Here is a 20636-nt window from a genome sequence, read left to right as displayed (position 1 = left end):
AAAACCGTGCAACGAATGAGCGACGAATTAGCCCTAAAGCGCGCCGACAAAAGCGCGCCGACAGAAGCGCGCTGTAATGTAACCCTAAACCTAACCCTAAACCTAACCCTAAACCTAACCCTAAACCTAACCGTAAACCTAACCGTAAACCTTACCGTAAACCTTACCGTAAACCTTACCTTAAATTAAATCGCGCTGTTGTCGGCGCGCTTTTGACATCGTGGTTTTAGCGCCACGGTGTTGTCGGCGTGCTTATGACGTTTGCACTTTTGTCGGGTCACGATATTTAATATGGTCACTAAGAATCAATACCAACTAAATTGCATATAATCAAAAGCATTCTACAATTTATGATACATGTCTTTGTACATGTTCTTTCTTATCAAATTGAAAAATTGCTGCCAGTTTTCAACAGTCACAACTTTAAATTCAGTAATGCAATCAGGAGAGTCCCAAAGGTGTTTTTCCAGGAGGCAACTGGCCTTTCTTGTTTTTCCTTTTGAAGACGTTTCATTTTTCATCCAAGAAGCCTCTTCAGCTCTGACAGGATAGTGGGGAATGAAGGATCTATCTATCCCACTTTCCTGTCAGAGCTGAAGAGGCTTTTTGGATGAGAAGCGAAACATCTCCAAAAGAAAAAACAAGGAAGTCTAGTTGCCTCCTGAAAAAGCACATTTGGGACAACCATGACCTGGATAACAGAGAATCTCTACAGAAGTTTACAGACTTCTGAAACAAGAGCTTTCAGGAGCTCAGACGTGGGGTGGGATGTCTCCAAACATACATGCTTGTACTTAATGAATCTGACATTGTGGGTCAAATGCTTTTTATAGTGGTAGCTGAATCTCAAGCTTAGAACACTGGAGCTGACTGACAATTGCTCTGTGTGTTCTTGACAACTATTTACAGCTGAGTTCAGTTACACTATGTGGAAACCCAGTTCCTTGAGAAATCTACAATGCTTGGAAGAATGGAATGAAGAGGACTAGAGAAAGAAGGATGGGTTCAATTATCAGAGCAATGAATACACCACAGAGAAGTCAAAAAGGCTGAGGTGAAGACAGAGCATCCTATAAAGAATATACCAATATTGACTGCTAATGGTCAACACCATCCTGATGGCCCTTAATCAATCAATTAATGTAATACACTCAGCCACACTAAAAGTCCTTTCCTGGAAAGGATGCAAGTAATGATGAAATCATGCGTGCAGGTTTAGAATGATAGAATAGAGCTGGACTGGACCTTGGAGGTCTTCTAGTCCAGTCCCCTGTTCAAGCGGAAAAACCTATACCATTTCAGACAAGTGACTGTCTAGTCTCTTCTTAAAAACCTCCAGTGATGGAGCATCCACAATGTCTGAAGGCAAGCTGTTCCACTGGTTAATTGCAAGACTAGAAAAAAGCTACTGGAAAAAGCCCATTTGTTCCTGTTTACATGTGAAACTACTATAAAATATGCTTGTGTTAAAATCCCTTTAAAAAATAGAACATTGTGTCATTTTTCCACTTCTATAGCTGTTGTCTACTCAAAAGGTAAATGTAGACACCTCCACTTCAAAAAACTTCTCAATTTATACACAGTCACTGTGCGTCTATGTAAGTCTCATTAAATACATTAAATTCTAAATCACTATATAACCCTTATCATTATAATAGGGCATTGGTTATCCCTTAAGTTTGGGATTTTGGGTCATTTTTGGCTTTTAGTTCAGATCCCAGACTGATTCAGGAATTGCTTTAGTCTGTAAGAACATACAACCTGATCTAGGTCAGGATATCTACTGTACTTCAATGCTTTTCCCAGGGATAAAGTTACTCATTTTATTAAATTAAATTTTCTCCAGCACAAGAACTGGAGGTCGTCCATGACTTTGTGTACCTCAGCTCAACTATCTCTGACACTCTCTCTTTAGATACTGAGCTGAATAAACACATTGGTAAACCCACATTTTCCAGACTTACAAAGAGAGTATGGCTTAATAAGAAGCCGATGGAACATACAAAGATCCAGGTCTATAGAGCCTGTGTCCTGAGCACACTCTTGTACTGCAGTGAGTTGTGGACCCTTTATGCATGGCAGTAGAGAAAGTTGAACACCTTTCATATGTGCTGTTTCCGATATATTCTTGGCATCACCTGGCATGACCAAGTTCCAAATAGCGCAGTCGTGGAATTTGGTGGAATCTCTAGCATGTATACACTATTGAAACAGCAACGTCTATACTGGCTTGGGCATGTCGTGAGAATGGTTGATGGTCGGAATCCAAAAGATCTCCTGTATGGAGAACTAGTGCAGGGAAAGGGAGAACACAGCTGTGATATAAGGATATCTGCAAGAGGGATCTAAAGGCCTTGGGAATGGACATTAACAGCTGGGAAACCTTGACCTCTGATCGTTCAGCTTGGAGGCTAAAGACGCAGCATGGCCTTCTCCAATTCAAAGAGATACTTGTTCAGAAGGCTGAGGCAAAGAGGCAATCCCGGAACCAGCAAAACCTGGGGGCTGGGCAGGGGACAGAATATATCTGCCCTCAGCGCAGAAGGGATTGCCACTTCCGAATTGGACTTTTTAGCCACACCAAATGCTGCGTTAGGACCTCTTTCCAGAGCACGATACCACAGTCTTTTGAGACTGAAGGATGCCAATGTAAAATAATCTTGTTGGCTCATGAGAAAAATGATCCATTTATCTTGTTCATTCAAAAAAATGAGTAAACACCTTGAAAATGTTTGATGAATAAAAATCCTGGTCCTATATATGATAGGAGGTAGGCTCCTTTCTCTCTTAGTGTTTCACACCAAATTTAATCCTAAATATGAGACTCAAGAGCTGAGTTTGTGACCAATGACTTGTTCAGCATTGTTGACAGAGGAATCAATGCAATGACAAACAGTAGTAGTTAAAGTCTCCTTGAAAGATTCCTCTCTTGATGTTAACTTCTTCCAGACTATCGACCAGCAAGTGTGTCTTCCATTCTTCCATTGATCTTTGCACAAAGCCTCTGATGTGCCTACTGGTTCTAGGCACTTGATTATCCAAGTATGTGGTAAAGTCAAGTGCCAACTAACAATTACAGGAAGGTAGCAAACTCAGCTATATTCAAGTTGGGTTTCCTTCTCTTCCTTTTTTGTTCATCATCATCCCTCATCAATCTTATTTGGTCTCAGTTGTGAAGGCTGAAAGCTTTTCTATTCCATATAGATCAGGGGTGTAAAACCTGCGGCATCATGTTGTCATCAGTGACATATTGCAACTTTTCCCCCTTTGCTAAACCCAGGGGTGCGGGTGGCCAGCGTGTGATGCATCCGGGCCACGAGTTTGACATCCTGCTCTAGATGTACTGTTATGTATATAGTCTGTGATTGGTCACTGTTTTTATTTCTTAGCCATATCCATCAAGGTTTGCACCCATCCCAGTGGTTGTCTTTTGTTGATTGCCAGAAACCACCAGTCTTACTTCTTTGATATCTGATATCATCAGGTTCTCACTCAGTTCTATTCTCCTGCATACAAGATGACATCCCTGTCTTTTGTATATACCACTATTTCCAATTCCCAGGCTTCCAAATCAGCATGCCAATTTCTGAAAATTCTGGGACTTTAGGATTAGGCATAGAGTTAGGTAAAACAGATTGAATTTAAGAGTTGAGTGTTGAACTGGAACAAAGTATATTCAGATACATTTTTGTCCGATAGCTTTATTTAGTCTAGGACTCCATAGACTCATAGTTTTGTAAAGATTAATCATCAGAACACTAATGATTGACCAGTGATTAAATAATATCTTCCTTGTAGTCATGTGAACATGCTACTGCTTAATGCAATAGTTTGTGGGAGTAGTCTGCAGCAGACGTGGTTGCTTTTTTGGAGAACATAATACCTTTCATAAGGTTGCTCATATGGAGGCTGTCCAGCAGTAGCAATTTCAACCGCTACTTTTTTCTTTTTAAATAAGATTTTGAAAAATTTAGTCATCTGTATAAACATTTTCCCATTTTTTTAAAAAAGTAAGGATTAGGGTTAGGTTAAAAGAAAAAAAAATGAAAGTTCAGTTTCTCTAGAATGAGCATTTTCCATACTGCAAAGTTTGGGAAAACTATCACCAACTAACTATGCCAGCATGGAAAGCAGAGCTCTTCTTTTTAAAAAAAAGCTAAGTCTTACCCAAGTGAAACAAAAAAGACCTGAAACTTTGAAGAAAGAAAGAAAAAAGGAAACAAACTAATCTGAAAAGCTTACAGAGTTCCAAGTATGCCTTAAAATCCATAGAAAATTGGGGGGGGGGGGGGGAGTCTGAAATAGATTACTCTGTTTCCCTGAAAATAGGACCTCCCTGGATAATAAGCCTAATCAGGCTTTTGAGCGCATGTGCTAAAATAAGCTCTCCCTGTAAATATTGCAACATAGCAGCAGCCATGAGGTAACCATACTCGTCACCTCCTGCACTTCAAAAATAATAAGACCTTCCCGAAAATAAGGCCAAGTGCTTCTTTCGGGAGTCAAAAGAAAATAAGACCCTGTCTTATTTTAGGGGAAACACAGTAAATGAATGTGTGAAGGAGAGAAACATGAAGTCCAAATGAAATTATTTACAACTGTGTTCTTAGCAAAACACAAATCTTCTGTAGGGGATTTCCCAAAAAATTATATTCCTTGCTATGCAACACAATGTATAAATTGATTAAATACTGATGATATTCAAAACCTTCTGGGTAAATAAAGATTTGCATGAAAGAGTAAATGACTGCTGTAACAAAAATATTGAATTAGTTCTGTGTTTGCCCTTCATATTTAATAAGTGGACAAAGGTCATTTTAATAACAAAGTATAAACAGAAGTGTGGAAGCCAAAAAATTATACGGATGGAGGCCATGTTCTAAATAAACTGATGAAAAATGTGCAAAAGAAAAAAAACCTAGAAAAGAGATTAGTAGGGTTTCCTATTAAAACTTATTAAGAGTAACACATGTTAAAATGTTTGTGTGAAAACACAATATGGGCTTGCACTATTAAAGTTTTTCATAAAGTTTCTTTCCACAGATTTATAACAAAAACTAAACAGGATAAGAAAATACATATAGGAACATTAACTGTCTCAAGAACAAAATGAAGAAATTAGAGATAATGGATAGCTGCCAACTAAAAAGACTTTAAAGAGGGATTAGAATGCTGAACAAAAATTTGTGCTTTCTAAAATAGAAAATATTTTACTGGACAGACTGCTGCAGTTAACAGAAAGTTTCAAAGAAGACATAAAATTTATAGTTACATTATGAGATACGTAGTCCTTAAAAATTAAGCATGTAACATTTAGTAGCACAAGGAAGAGAAAACATTATCTTATCAGTACCTGATTGCCCTTGTCGTGTTTCAAGTTAAAACTAAAAGCTCAAGGAACTACTAAATCCTGCTGTTCAGTGCAGCAAAAACACCAGAATGATTAATAATAAAACCCAAAGGGCAAAGTCTGACAGAAACAACTTTAGGCAGCTTATTCAAAGTGGGATTTGAGCAAAATTGTATTTGCTATCCTGCAAACCCCATTCATTTTAATCAATTCTTCATATACCTACCATGGGGAAAGCCTTTTTGTTCACTTATGAATTTGGTCATTCAATCTCAAATCGAATTACAAAAGGAAAGCATCAACATACAGTTTTCGTGGTTCACACAGAGCATTGACCCAAGGGAAGGTAATGAAATAAAGAAAAAGTTGGATACTAGAAAGGGACATTTTAATTCCTTGGGAATTAAGTGCAATGTATGGAGTTTAATAGCATACTTGTTTTACAATTTTGACTACCAAACACATCTGTTTAACATTAATAATTAAATCTGAAAACTGGGATCTCTGAACCAGGAGTCAATATTTAGAAGAAAATTCATTTAAAAAGTACAATTCATAATCGTTTTAGTCATTAAAATAAATTGGCGCAGAAAAGAAATATATGGGGTGTACTCTTCTGGGTTGTTTTTTTTTTTTTTTTTTTTTAGAAATGTAGTAGAAATGTTACTTATAAAAAACATTAGTATGTTAGAGACTGTTTGATATTAAGTACCCCTCTTAGTTTTTCAGAAAGAAAAGGAATATAACAGCATCACAAAGTCATTAGGAAGTCCTGCAGCTTTTATGTGGTGCAAAGTTTTCCAGTTGGAAGATGAGATCAACAGCAGCTTCAACATCTGACACTACGTGGTTTGGTTCTACTAAAGCAGGATCAAATCTGAAATCCCTGTGACCATGAAAGACAGTCTCAGTGATGTTCTCCCTTGTATCAGAAGGCACCTCTGTGTGAGGGTTATAAACTCCGGTGCAAACAAGAACAGACATACATCTTGTGGCAGTAGCTGATGCAAGTTCATTTTCCCAAGAATTCTCAAGCTCCTCTTCCTGGGAAACAGTGGCAGATCTTGTGCCCCCTAGTGCTTTGGCCTGGACATGAGCCTTAGAACTTCTTGAGATCCTCTCTTCAAGGTAGCGGTTGTAGAGATTAGCACCATAAATATCTGTCATCAGGTTGTCCCTAGAAACCCAGGAAAATTCCATTGGAACAAAAATATAGAAGGTATAAGTATAATTATTAGGGCAGCATAGTTCAATTTATCAAAAGTTTTCAACTTCAGTCATGACTGAAGTTGAAAACTCCATGAATTTGGAGAAGTGCTTAGAGTGAGAAATAAACTACTCTTTGCATAATGTGCCACCCTCTCTTCATGGGAAACTATATATGTCAAAGCTCCCTTTGCGGGAATTTTACTCTTTACCAAGAGCCAAGGTGGCGCAGTGGTTAAATGCAGCACTGCAGGCTACTGCTAGATCAGCAGGTCAGTGGTTCAAATCTCACCGGCTCAGGGTTGACTCAGCCTTCCATCCTTCCGAGGTGGGTAAAATGAGGACCCAGATTGTTGGGGGCAATATGCTGACTCTCTGTAAAACTGCTTAGAGAGGCCTGAAAGGCCTATGAAGCGGTATATAAGTCTACTGCTATTGCTATATTGCTATACTCCTGATCCAGCAGTTTTCTAAACTCAAATCCTACTGCATGGCATTGCACTGGGCCTCTTATTCTTTTGGACAAATGCAGTTTAATGGAATATTTAAGGAGTACAGATGGTCCTTGGATAATGATAGTAATTGGGACTCTAATTGGGAATGTGGGTAGGGGGATGTTGTCAGTATATTGCCCCCAACAGTCTGGGTCCTCATTTTACCAACCTCGGAAGGCTGAGTCAACTTTGAACCGTTGAGATTCAAACTGCCAAATTGTAGGCAGCTGGCAGGCAGCAGAAGTACCCTGCAGTACTGCATTGTAACCACTGTGTCACCACAGCTCTTGGCGTAGCAGATTCCTCGGGAGAAAAAGTGGAAGAATCGACTTAAAGGAGCAATTTGTGCTTTTCCTTGTCAGCTTTGCTTGTGGGAAGCTAATAGAGAAGGTTGCAAATGGTGATCAAATGACTGCAGTCACATGATTGCGATGCTGCAACTGTCGTAAGTGAGAGCTGGTTACCAAGCATTATAATAGCAATCAAGTGGCTGTGGGGTGCTGTGATGGCCAGAACACTGAGGACTGGTTATAAGCCTGGTCACAACTTTGACTGGTTGCTGAACAAGCGGTAGTTAACTGAGAATTGCCTGTGTTATTTTAAGTATTTAAAATAATAAATTTTAAAAACTTACAAATTTTTTAAGGTTGCAAGTGTGAACCTAATCTTTTCTAATCTGTTGCCAGTGGAATGTCTTTGAGGTCACCTTTCAATTTCCTCAATGGGACATGGCCGAAACTAGTTCAATGCAAGCAAAAAATATTATTTTGAAGATGAGCATGTTACAGCCTCGCGAGTGTTCTTACAGTGCAACCAATTCATGCATATCCCAATATCAAATTGACACACTCAAGACTGCCAAAAGTTACAGATTGTTAGGAATATAATTCTAACGGTTGGGTTGGCAATATATAAATCATGTAACAATGTTGTACCTATTTCTTTAAATCATACTGTAGAATGTGATTGGTTGCTGTTTTCCTCAATCGGCCATAAGAGGGAGCCAGAACGACTGTTAGCTCTCTCTGTTTCGTTAGATGCTGGGCTGATCTGATCTGAATGTTTTGGAAGCTGGCTGTTAGAAAGTGCCATGAGCTATTGTAAGTTTTGCATGTGTTAGCAAACTTTGAATACTGAACTGATTATATGATACTGGACTATGTTATTTGGATTATCCCTTAACTGAAAGACATTGATGACTGACTGTCTTATCCGTGTATGACTTGGACTGTTTGATGGACTCTGATACCTCTATTTCCACAAAAGTAAAAGCCTATTTAAACTGCAGTGTCTCTGTATGCTGGTTTGTGTGTTCTCCAACTCTCAAACGCTTCACTGAACGTATTCGCTCTCCCAATGGGGAGCTTACTTAACACAGATGACAATTAAATTTTAAAAAATTTGACATCTCAGAATTTTAACTTTCAATTGAAAAGGGTTTTTTAAACACTGTTTTCCACAAGCATGAATACAATCTGAAATGCACAAACTGGGTAAGGTGCCGGGCAAGCTTCTTTAATTTATCATGTCGGGATTACTACAGTTCTGAATTCCCAGTAAACTGGAATACAGAAATAGAAGATAAAGGAAGCTGGATCATTTCAGCACTCCTAGGCTGCCTGTTTATTGGCAGCCATGCAATGGCATTTCATGCTAAATAGTCTCACTTTACAATAGGCAGGATTATATTGCAATGAAATTACTTTCAAAATCAATTTGAAACTTAGCTGAAACTGTACAATTACATGAGTAACCAATTATTCAAAAGTTCTCTCATATAGCTCTTCCAAAGTGAAATCTGTAGTGTTTGATGTCAAGCATGACATCCATGAACTACAAGGCAACCTTAGCTGGTGCTGGGGACCAATCAATTCCATTAAGAAAACATGATTGTAACACTTAAGTACACAGCAGCAAGTCTTTTCTTTGCTAGAGACAGCGAGATCTTAAAAGAAGGTTTCAAATTAATTGGCAGATTGGGTAGTGATATGTAGAAGTACAGGACAGATTTTGTTATTAGTTTTTTGTCTAACCTGTCTCAAAGAGCAAGAGTGAACTGGCACCCTGCCAAACAATTATTTTAGAAATCAACATATTTTCAGTGGGCTATCTAAATACTCCTCTCAATTGTCTACCTCCATTTAACTTGGAACAATAGCTTGCCTGAAATTTAACTTTTGGTGGTTGGGGAGCCGGGGGGGGGGGGGGCAGGATAGCAAATGAGAGGGAAGAAAATAAATCTCCTACCCAATGGCATACAACGTTTGAACAGGGCTCTTCCACTGCTTTGCAGATGCTTGAGTCCTAATGAGGTACTCTGCATAGTGATAAGTCACTTCACTAGGCTTTCCCATCAATGCTTCATATTTCAATTCTTTGCCAGTGATCTTCTTATAAATATTTTCCAAACAAACCATAAACGTTCCATGCCCAAACCTGAAACACAGAAATAAAATTTGGTCAATAGGGTTATATTGTTGGCTAGGATAAAAGTAATGTATTACATTAAAAGGAAGAATTTTATATATACAATTTATCCAAATCCTTAGCTTCTCCTCTGCGAATTATAAGGCAAGATTGTTTTGACTCACTTTTTCTTCTGCCTACATTATTCTTGGCAGTTACTTAAAAGTTGAAGAAACATGCCAAAACATTTTAATGATGTAGAAAAAAAAACATCTGGGCAAGATAGCCTCCACAAAACGTTTATAAGGCTGAATTAATTAAGTTTACTGTGAGAATATTATCTTGATGCTTTGGGCAGGACCACAAAAAAAAAAAAAACCCACCAATGCTATGGTTAGAATCAGAGAAAAATAACAGTTTAATTTCAAGAGAAAAAGGCATTAACTCAGAAGCAGAAGTTACATATACTATATGTAGTAGCAGTCAACTATTACAACAGTAGTCTAATTGGCAATTCAATTAGGTTTGACAAACTGAGATATTCATGTACTATAAATAAAACAATTAACTTTATTCTATGTATACCTGCACACAAAAACTAGAATTCTTGTGTTTTCAATGATACTTGTAATGCATCTCAAAGTAGTATTTCCAGCCAAGCTTTTTCCCATAGAATTGCTGTTCTTATGAGAGGCCTCTCTTTTGCTTTTTCTTTCAGGATTTATCAGAATGGTATCCCAAGCATCGGTTATCATTGGAAATGCCAAAATGGCATTATACATATAAAATGGATTTCTACATTCTTCCAGGTGGCTGACAAAGCAATAAGTGCATTTTAAATGAGAGGGAAGATGTTGTCACTATCCAAATATTAATTCAAGCTTTGGATATATTAATTGAACAATCACCAATTCTGTCTCTGATCACACAATTATGACATGACATATCTTTGACTATGGTAGTAGTTGAGAATCTATGTTAGAACCTAAAGAAAAATACCCCCAGAACTAGCATCTTTGCCTTACCTTGGGGATTGAGCTTCAGCTGCCCACATCAAGTCCATATTACAAGCCAATACAGGAATATGTGGATATGTTCGTTCATAAGGATTTCCAGGATAGCCACTTGTCAAAAGAACATCTATTATCAATTGTAAGTTGGTTTCCCACCTCACTGGCTCACCAAACAAAATAACTGCTGTAAGATAAGCACAATATCAATGTGTTACATGTGGGTGATTATAAGCTATTTCTTAATGCAAAATAACCAACACACTTTGTTACTTCATGCACACTAGTTCTTTCATGTACACTATAACAAGAATAGGCAAACCATGGACCTGGGCTGCATTTAATCATTGAATCAATTGCATTTAATCATTGAATTTATTTTTAATCAGCTCATAAAGGCTGCTGTGATCATGCCATCAAAATTTAGCAGCAAATAAATACATAAAAATTAGCACATCTTAAAATGCAGATTTTTTAAAAAAGTATCACAAAAACCACTTGGGGTAACATTACATTGGTGTGTGTGCACTGATATTTTTTTAAAAAAATAATTACTTTGTATTTAATGTTCTTTTTCTTTTTAGAAATAGATAAAAAACACAAGAAAGAAATCAAACTGTACAAAAACCATTTTTTAAAAATGTAAATTGCCAGTGGAATATAATTACAAACAACATCTGTAACATGAATTAGCACAGAATAATAATTATGATGCTACTTTAAAATTCACATTACTAGCTTTTTCATTAGTTTTTAAATCTCATATGAAATTGAAACTGTAAGAATGAGGTTTGGTAAAGAACTAGAAACTTTACAGCTTAACATTAATGGTAGATTTATAATGTAGATGGTAGAAAAATCAAAGAAACAAATAAAAATGAACAAACTGTCAGTATCATTGTAAAATGATGTATATATTGTTTATTATGACTGTCACATTCTTATTCAGATGTATCACAGCAGCTAGCAAAAATTAGCAAAATGCTTTCAGAGCTATCACAAAGCAGTCCATTTTACTTGGGAGTAAATTTCAGAATTAAACATAAACATCTAGACATACTGACCTTCAATTTTGGGGAATTCCACTGTGGGTAAGTGCTACAAATTAAAAACAAATTATATTTACTAAGAAAAGTATCCTTTATTAGAACAAAGAAGAAACAAAGTAAACAAACCCCTCAACATTATGGGCACAGACCATGTTCTGATTAAATTCCCAGCACCTCTAAAATTAAAATCAGTCATCACAAATATAAGGAGATACTTCCCATTTATATAACTTGCACACTTGTGTCTTAGATCTTGAATCTTGCTGTAAAAGAAGTCCATATAATTGTCAATGTGTCTTAGAAATGTCTTCTGTGTTTATAACACAGAATCCTCTCTAACATATCACTTATCTTCTTAGCCCTAATTCAACATGCCACCAGAACTTCTTCCTCCATTCTTCTGACTGTACACCTGTGATCATCTGAACTATTAACTATACTATTAACCTCATGTCATTTCCACATATTAAATTACAGCTCATTTGATCTGTAGAAGTTGCATTATGTTCAACAGCACAATATCACAGATGTGAAGATGAAATGAAAACCACATCCATGCATTCTTCTGTATTCAATTTTTAATGTTTTTATAACATACACATTCGATGACATAAGCTGAATTTCATCTTCACAGTTAAAATTTACAGTCTATAAGTATGAGGAGGCTGATTGGGGATTATGGAATATCACATGAAAGGCTATGGGTAACTTCAGTTGTTTTGCCTGGCAAGCAAACTTTGCCAACCTCGCTCAAGACAATGCTTTCAAGTAATCATGGGAAAAGACTGGGGACACCTGAACTAAACTATATCCTAAAATTGGCTGACCAGGTCAATTACTTTCAACACTCTACTGAATTAAATTATTTTACTCTGCTTTCTCTTTTCTGAAGCTGCATGTGTGTTTGCTGCAAAATGGTATACCAGTAACATCTACGTCATAATGTGCTTACCAGAGAAAGAGCAAAACAGCTGCATCCAAAATAACAAACTATAACCACTCCTTCTTGCAAAACAAGCAAGCCTGTATAGCTAATTGACCTGAACTCCAGATTTCAGGAGAGACTCAACTGAACAAAGCTGGATTCTGCTGCCCTCTTTGCCCTCTTTACCCTCTTCCCTACTACAATACTTGAGCCTTTGTGTTATTAGTCACTGGTAGCATTTCCTCAGTTGCTCTTTTGGCTGCTATCAAATCTGTTCTAGGATCAGTCAATATTGAGAAACTCTAAGAAGAAAGAGTGCAATCTTTTAAGTGCTACGAATGATGCAAAGAAAGATATTTTAAATACATCATTTGTGTACACAGTGCATAACTTTTGACAACCAAATTAGCAGCCCAATAGACTACTGTAATTACAATGCAAAATATGTGAAAGGAATTATTAAAGAGAAAAAGAGATAAGTACAGTACACTTACCAAAACTTTAGGTCTTCTGTCATGATCCACCATGTCCAATAAGGGATAGGTTTCTCGCAACCTGTCAATTGTAATAGGCCGACAAAATCCAAGACTAATGACATATTGGTTATGGATAGCAATGCATCTATGTTTTAATGAAAGGCATATTTGTTTTGCATTCCCTAAATAATAAATTTAAATGGCAGAGACAGACATATTCTAAGTACAGGAAATTTCCATATCCTCTGGGAGAATACATACAATACTGGGAGATAAACACTATCTTTGTTCATTGGTTCACTCAGAACCAATCCATCACTCAGTCCATTTTGGACTCTTACAAAAGCTAATTTTTATTCGGAAGTACAACAATGTCCAAGAATAAGTTTCTTATTAACTCATTATAATTTACAGTACATTCCAATCTGAAACATTTATGACAGTTCCTAATAAATGGCTTCAAACTTATTTCTAGGAACTTTGCTTTGAAAATCTTTAACTCTACTCAAAGAAAGAGGAATTTTGGATTAGTGGAATTGATTCAAGGAGTCAGGAGGTAAAGGAGATCTACTCCCCCTTCTTAGTTTGTCTTATCTTTTTACATTGTGTATCATCCCATTTGAGATCTCCTAAATTCATGGAGTTGATGGGAGACGTTTTCTGCTTTCTCTACAAAATGTATCTTTGAATCTTGAGCAAAAAACCATACACACCACATGCTTAACTAGCACATCTCCCTATCATGTATCTTCAGTCCAATGCAGAATAAACCCAGTATTTCCAAGGATACTGCTTAGCGATGTCAAGGAGCGGGCCTTGTCCTGATACAAGAACACATTTGTCATGATAACGCCTGAACATTCGCAAAGGACTGTGGGACATCATAACTTGGTCTTTGGAAATCTAGGAGAGAGGACAAGTAGATAATCTGTTTTCATTCTTGTACAGATAGCACTTGAATGATGACCATTTGTTACAGTGATTTGAGGAAAAAGGCTTCTGAAGGTTCGAGAGAATGGAGGCCACTCTTGTGGTGCTTTGGAAGTCTCATCCCCCAAATTGCTTCCAAAAGAAATGGGAAATGTAGAACAATATCTATCCATCCATCCATCCGTTTTATATGTGTGTGTGTGTGTGTGTGTGTGTGTGTGTGTGTGTGTGTGTGTTCCAGCATAACTCTGGAATGTCTCCAGCAATTTCAAGCAAACTTGGTACACAGATTACTTACCCTCTGGAAACAAATACTGTGGAGGTAAGACAGTCCTACCACCATTCAGTGTGTGTGTTCTGCTAAGATACAGCCTGTTGTGTCTTGCAATGGCTTCTACTGTACTGCCATAAAATGGCTTCTACTGTGCAGCGCAGTGAAGTCACCATGGTAACCGCTTCACAGTACTCAAAAAGGGGGCTCCCTCTGGTAAGGGAGAAAATCTAACATTACAAATTAAGGTTAAATTAAGATATCACTTTTCTTGACATTTCTGGGGGCACAGGGAAAACATTTGTAACTAATTTAATTGTCATCGAAATCAGGGGGTTTCCTGTCTAATACAGGATTATGATAAATAAATACAGAAGCAATGCCAGGTTATCAGCTAGTTTTAATTTTAAAAAATGACAAGATTTGTAATGAAGCTTAAAAAGCTGCTTCTATCAGTTGAAGGCAAAATTCTAAGCTATAGACAAATATACAACATTTCCAATTCATGTACTCTAGAGAAGAAAGAAAATGACAAGCATTTCAATAGATGGAATAAAGTTACTTACTGGAACTTCAAGAAGATGGGACAGTTGGTCTGCTTTCTTCTGACACAGACAGTTTCCTGCATTAGTAACAAATACTACAGGCACCAAAAGTTGTCCCTGAGAATTAAGTAGTTTTTGAAAGGCTTTTCGGGCAGCAGGAATTGGGGTCCTTCCTCGTACCAATACTCCATCAATATCAAACAGAATGCCAAAGGTAGGTTGTACACTTAACTGAAATGGAAGACAGAAACAAGAGAAAGAAAAATCTTGTTATTAACCAGACATCATGTAGCTTGAATTCATAAAATGTTTGTATAGAGTGTTACTCTTCTTTGCTTCAAGGAACTTCATTTAAATACACGGTTCCTCCTCCCTTTCATTGTATATTTACAGCAATCACGTGAAATTGCTAGAAGTGGCTAGTATTATCTTGTGAGGCTGTTTACACCAAGGATTATGCTCAGCTCAAGGCTATACAGTAAGCTTTATAACAGAATTGGGATTTTAGTTCTACTATTCCAGGAAACTCATTTTAGCATTTGTACATTCTATATATTCATGCCAAGATCATCAACACGCTGCCATATTACAAATTATTAATATTACAAATTAAGTGTGGCACTGAAACTTAAAAAAAAATTGGTTCATGAGCAGCATGTCACGGTGGATATTTGGGAATTTTTTTCATAAGAATAGTATGCTGTAATTCCCATACTCCTTTGTTGGGTATCTAGTAATAAAACAATGTCAATGAACTCAAGGCTATAAAATGTAAGGTGCCAAGTTCCTTAAGTTGTTCTCAGCCTCAGACAGCTGACTTGTAGAAGCAATAGGGCATAGGCATGTCACATTTGGAAAACCCAATTTTACCTGTATTAATCTATTTAATATAACTTGACAAGAAAAGTAAATATTTTTATATTGAGAAAGATAATGTTATTTCCAACTATCTATCCAAGACTACTTGTCCATTATGTGATATAAGATATTAACTAAATAACTAGATTAGAAAAAGGGATCATGTAGAGAGGAATTTTAGCTACTGGAAAAACCAAACTCACTTCTGACATTTTTGATTCAGATATATTTGTTAAACCGTTATTTCTATACAGTAAGTCTGATTAAGGATTGGATTATATTAATGTTTTGGCTTGTTTTAACTTACAAAACTCTTACTTTACAAAAAAGGAATATACTCTCATAGAGAAAAATAAAAACATTTAAAATGTCTGAAAATACATGTTCCAGAGAACATGAATGTATAATTCAAATGTTCCCACTGGAAGCTTATGGCATAGCTAAGACAAGAATCATATTAGATTTTTCAATGTATAATAGTTCACATACTGCAATAATTTGAGCATATACTAAGTTTTAATATAATCAAATCTAAGTCTTAGGGAAAAGAATAAGCATATAAAACAAATAAAAGTACACAATGCTTTTATGGTTTTCAATGTTTGAAATATCTCTCTGTAAATGCCTTCTTTTCTGGTTCAAAAACTGGATCCAACAATGCACATATTTAACATTTTTATTGAGGATTCTATTAGCAGCCTTTCTTTATATTGCTTTTTAATTTGTTTAGGTGTTAGCTATCTACACAAATACTAGATGCTAGAAAAGTATAAGTGGGAATTAAGTCATGACAGTAGAATATGCATTGGTATGAAATATATCATGAATCAATTCAAAGGAATATAGTGTAGTTTTCCTATTATAAGTGCCATTTCACATGTAGGAAAGACAGCACTTGTTTATTTTGCCATTTTTGCTAGATGGTGTTACTGCAATTGTTTTACAATATACTTGTACAATTACGAAAATTGACCAAGTGTAAACAATTCAAAACTTCTACTTGGAAAACCTTTCTATGCATCAGGCACAAGAGGATCATTAAAATCATAATTTCCAGTGTACAATATTTGTATTTACATACAAAGGCTGAGTCCTCCCACTGTATTCACAACCATATTTTATATGATTAGATGTTTAAGTAGTTAGTTTAGAGAATTAAAAATTTATGCCAAGTTAGATACTGGCACTTATATGCCCAATTACAGCATTATTTCACTACACATTTGCCCACAAGGAATATGGAGATAGTAATAACATATTATTAGTCATTTTAGTTTGGCTTTGCCCAGAAACCAGAAAGAAACTGTTGGCATAATGTCTGCATTCCATTTGCCACAGCACTGAAGTGGAAAAAAATAAACAGCAGTTTGAAAGGTAGAATTGATTATGTATCAAGATGGTATCAATTTTTAACAAAACCATGTACTATAGATAGATTATCTCCAGAATATGTCCCCAACCTGGTTCTTCAGGCTTTCAATGGCACACCTATTACTGCTATCAATGAAATTCATCATCTTTTGCTTTTTATTTCCCCCTTTCCCAGCATCACTGGCTTCTCCAGATAAGTAAGTCTTTAGCATGTGTCCATAGTATGACCATTTCAGTCTGCTCATTTGTGTGCCATTAGTGAGATCTCTGGTTTGATTTGTTTGATGGCCTATTTGTTTGTTGTCTTAGTATTTTCAGGTTTTATCCAACACCAAATTTGAAAAGTTTCAGTACACTTCCCATTCTGCTTCTTCAAAGTCCAACTTCTGTACAGTGCAACAGAAAAAAAAACCTGTTGCCTGCACATTTTTTTGATCTTTTGAAAGGTAGAAACATATTGCTAAAATATGTAAAATCAAAAAGGAAAATAAAGGACTATAACAAGTCCAGCAATCTCTTTTTTAAATAGTCAGCTTGAATTTGCTAATAGTGATGGCTCAGATTTATACATGGCTGCAAGTATGAACACAATCCCACATTTTATCTTTGGGATTATTCTTTGTACAGGAAAACAAACTGAATGAACAAATGGCTATTGCAAAATACACCCATTGCAAAAGCAAACCATATAGCCACCTCATATATCTTATTATGACTTATAATTCAATGAAATGTTTCTGAAAAACCTGAAAGTTCATGCCTTTTACAATATTGCAATCCATTATCATTAATGTCAAAGTTGCATCCCAAGTTGATTTGCTGTTATTTGTGCCTGCCTTTCAACAGGAGAGTAATGTCTAATTTCAAACATTACTGTATTTTTCATTATGCTTTTTCTAAAGAAACAAACATCCCTGAGTGCAAAATAATCTAGGAAAAGAAGGGACTAGGATCCTCTCTGCTCATCAGCAGGACATCTCCATAAAGACAGACTGATACCAAATGTGGTGGGATAGTGAAGTTGGCAAACCAAAAGGAAATTAAAAAATGGGGAGGATCAGGACAGCAGAAAAAAAATGTGTGTTTCCCTATAGGACAAGCAGAAGGGCAGCAGCTTCTAATGTTGCCCACTGTTCCATTCTAATCCCACCCCCCATCATGTGATTCAAAGAAGCAGCACTTGCAGCTTGCAGTGTTCCTATACATGGAGAACAGAAACAGAGGTGCAGCATGTTATTTTGGTACTTGGATGTTAAAACAGATGTTTCCAATGACCACTGCCTCTAAAAGGGTTTAAATGATTTCTGCATTCTGCATGTTCTTTTGAGTTTGTCATTATCCTAGTTTTTGCAATAAACATTTATCAACTGATTGTTCCCATCTAACCCCTTCTCATGTATGGCTATTGATAATGAATGCAAAGATTAATGCTAATTTGTGAATCTTAATATTTAGAGTTAACATTGTTAACTCTGAATCTGATCCTCCTCTAAACTAAACGTAATAATAATTTATGCACTCTTTCCCCCACCTAGTACACAGTTCCTTGCTTAAGGAACTACAGCAGTAGTGATGATTACAAAAAGAGTGCTACTAGTTGAGACAGGTTACTTGAGCCCAAATAACTATGCTTAAACTTGAAATGTTAAGAAGCTTTATATACAACTCCTAGCCTGAAGGTTTTCTCCAGCTAGCAAACAACACAGAATTCCTATGTTTGGTTAACTCAGGGATGACTAAAAAAAAGCACATGCTTGTAAACCAGGACGATTAAGAAAGAAAACATTAGCAATGTTTATCATTTAAGGCAAACTCTTCTCTGCATGAATTGTTTCAAACAAGATAACCCCGCTTAAAATGAACTGAGAATGTACAGCAAATATTTTGGAATACCAATTCTTGATCACTCAAATCAGAGCATGCACGTTAACAGTTTGGTGAACTTCTCAAGAACTCATTAAATGTAAGTTTCACACTACCCAGGAGTGCGATGTCATGTATTTGGTCAGGAATTCAAGACTTTTCCTTCATCAAAAGTCCAGCCAGTCCATGATGAAAGGACCAGAGTTTTAAAGAAAACGGACAGCAGCAGAAGCAATCATCATCCCTATCCGATTTGACAGGAACCGAATGGCTGCTCCTGAGCAAAAAGAGTAACAACAACCAAAAACAACCGGGTCCCCAAAACCCATTGCTGTCTGCTTGAAAAAGGGGTGAAGCCCTGGCATAGCTCTCTTCTGAGAAACCCAGAGCTGGAAAGTAACGAATTCTGCTTTTCCTAGCTGACCCGTTTCCTCCAAAGTGGGGAAAGTGGCAGTAAGCGTGAAATGAAAACGAGAAGAAAAGTGATCTTAACCGGCAAGTCCTTCGGCGTTTGCTTCCCTTCCCACCTCAATTCCGGCATTCAGACCCACGAAAGCGCGAAGTTTCAGTTTATTACATAAACCCCACCCCACCCCCTTCTCCGCGTACGGCAGGGTCTTCCGAAAGCAGATGGCGCCAGGCTTTTCTTCCCCTCCCCTTCTGCTCCAGTTTGAAAGAAACGCCACCCCAGCACGGAAAGAAAGAACCCCCGCTACACCTTAACGCTCTCGGGGCTTACTTGGGTCAGGGATGTGCGGGACTCAAGGGAGCGACGGGGGAAGGGGCTTCCCAAAACGCTCCCTCCCCCACGACATCCCGAGGCGAGAAAAAGCGGGCGAGCCCCTCTTACCTGGGCTCTACCTTTGCTCCCTCCGGAAGCTGCGGGAGCCGGAGCCTCGTGGCAAAGCCTGACCCTCCCCGGAGCTCCCGCAGCCAGAGTTCTCTGAAGACGCCGGCAGAGGAGGGGCAGCGGGCCCCGCATAGCGCCCGTCCCTTGTGCGGGCTCGCCCAAGACCCAGGCAGCCCTCCTGCCCGAGAGGCTCCCAGGAGAGCAGCGAGCGCCACAGCGCCAGCGCGGCCACGACCAGAAAGCCGACGCCGGCTTCTCCCTAATGCTTTTCTACGGGGCCGCCCCCTTTTGCTCTACGTTACTCCAAGAGGCGGAGCCTGCTAGGCACCACTGACATGCTCTTTCGCGTAGGTCGTCGCCTCCGGCGTTTCTACAAGGACCCGAGGAGAGAAATCGGCGCTCCGCTTCCCTTTGCCGATGGTTACGTAACTCAAGTTCTTATTCGCCTTTCTTTTGGGGGCGATGATGGACAGTTTGCATAGGGGCTTGTCATTTTTTCCCTTTTTGCAATTTTGCCCCGTTGGTAGGAAAAACAAAGATATTGCTGGATTTTGATTTTTTTAAAAAGGTAGAGAGCCTGTATATGCAAGACTATTTTACCTAAATTCGATAAAATGATTAACAAGCATATGGAAAGCTGAGTCGCTATCCGAAAGTAGGGATTTCAGTAAAGAAAGATGCTCCTAATCTAATTTCCATTTGGGGGGGGGGAATTTATAGCAGCAACAATCTGATTTTCACAAAAATAAATTTGTATTGAACCCATTTTCAAAATCTAAATTTTAATTAACGAATAGCAATTTATTTATTAAATAAATTTTTTATTTTCAAACACAAAACACACATAACATAAAAACCTCTTCAACTACAGGCTTGATTTCCGAACGACACAACATGCAATCTTGCTGTCAATATCTCTGTTCCTGGACGGTCCTTTTGGACCTAAACTGTTCAACAATTTATTTATTTTTATATCCTCACTGGCTTTTGAGGAAAATTGGTCCATAATTTTGAATGGTTGGTGCTTTTATA

General features: G+C 37.5%; 1 protein-coding gene across 3 annotated transcripts; it reads right to left on the bottom strand.

The window, feature by feature from the left end:
- Positions 1–5967: 5967 nt before the first annotated feature.
- On the bottom strand, positions 5968–19850 carry LOC116504303 (haloacid dehalogenase-like hydrolase domain-containing 5). 3 transcript variants are annotated; one of them, XM_032211236.1, is made up of 8 exons: positions 19605–19850; positions 14684–14893; positions 13707–13819; positions 12935–13028; positions 11531–11564; positions 10482–10653; positions 9298–9486; positions 5968–6527 (listed from the first exon to the last, which is right to left on the bottom strand). In XM_032211236.1, the coding sequence occupies exons 1-8, from the start codon at positions 19734–19736 to the stop codon at positions 6113–6115; spliced, it is 1359 nt and encodes a 452-aa protein (XP_032067127.1). In that variant the 5' UTR covers positions 19737–19850; the 3' UTR covers positions 5968–6112. The 3 variants fall into 3 exon arrangements, with proteins under 3 accessions (XP_032067127.1, XP_032067128.1, XP_032067129.1); XM_032211237.1 differs by having other exon boundaries at positions 10482–10650; XM_032211238.1 differs by having other exon boundaries at positions 12935–12995.
- Positions 19851–20636: the final 786 nt, after the last annotated feature.

Source organism: Thamnophis elegans, chromosome 2 (assembly GCF_009769535.1).
Source record: "Thamnophis elegans isolate rThaEle1 chromosome 2, rThaEle1.pri, whole genome shotgun sequence".
Lineage (NCBI taxonomy): Eukaryota > Metazoa > Chordata > Lepidosauria > Squamata > Colubridae > Thamnophis > Thamnophis elegans.
The sequence above is the reverse complement of the archived record's forward strand: the minus strand, read 5'-3'. Positions and strand labels throughout refer to the sequence as shown.

What these genes read in the sequence shown, in the direction of transcription:
- LOC116504303 (XM_032211236.1), bottom strand. Translation starts at nt 19,736, where the DNA reads ATGCGGGGCCCGCTGCCCCTCCTCTGCCGGCGTCTTCAGAGAACTCTG. An exon ending in GGAGCAAAGGTAGAGCCCAG is followed by an intron (nt 14,894 to 19,604) that starts GTAAGAGGGGCT and finishes CTTCCATTTCAG; the next exon opens with TTAAGTGTACAACCTACCTT. An exon ending in ACAGAAGACCTAAAGTTTTG is followed by an intron (nt 11,565 to 12,934) that starts GTAAGTGTACTG and finishes TTTAATTTGTAG; the next exon opens with CACTTACCCACAGTGGAATT.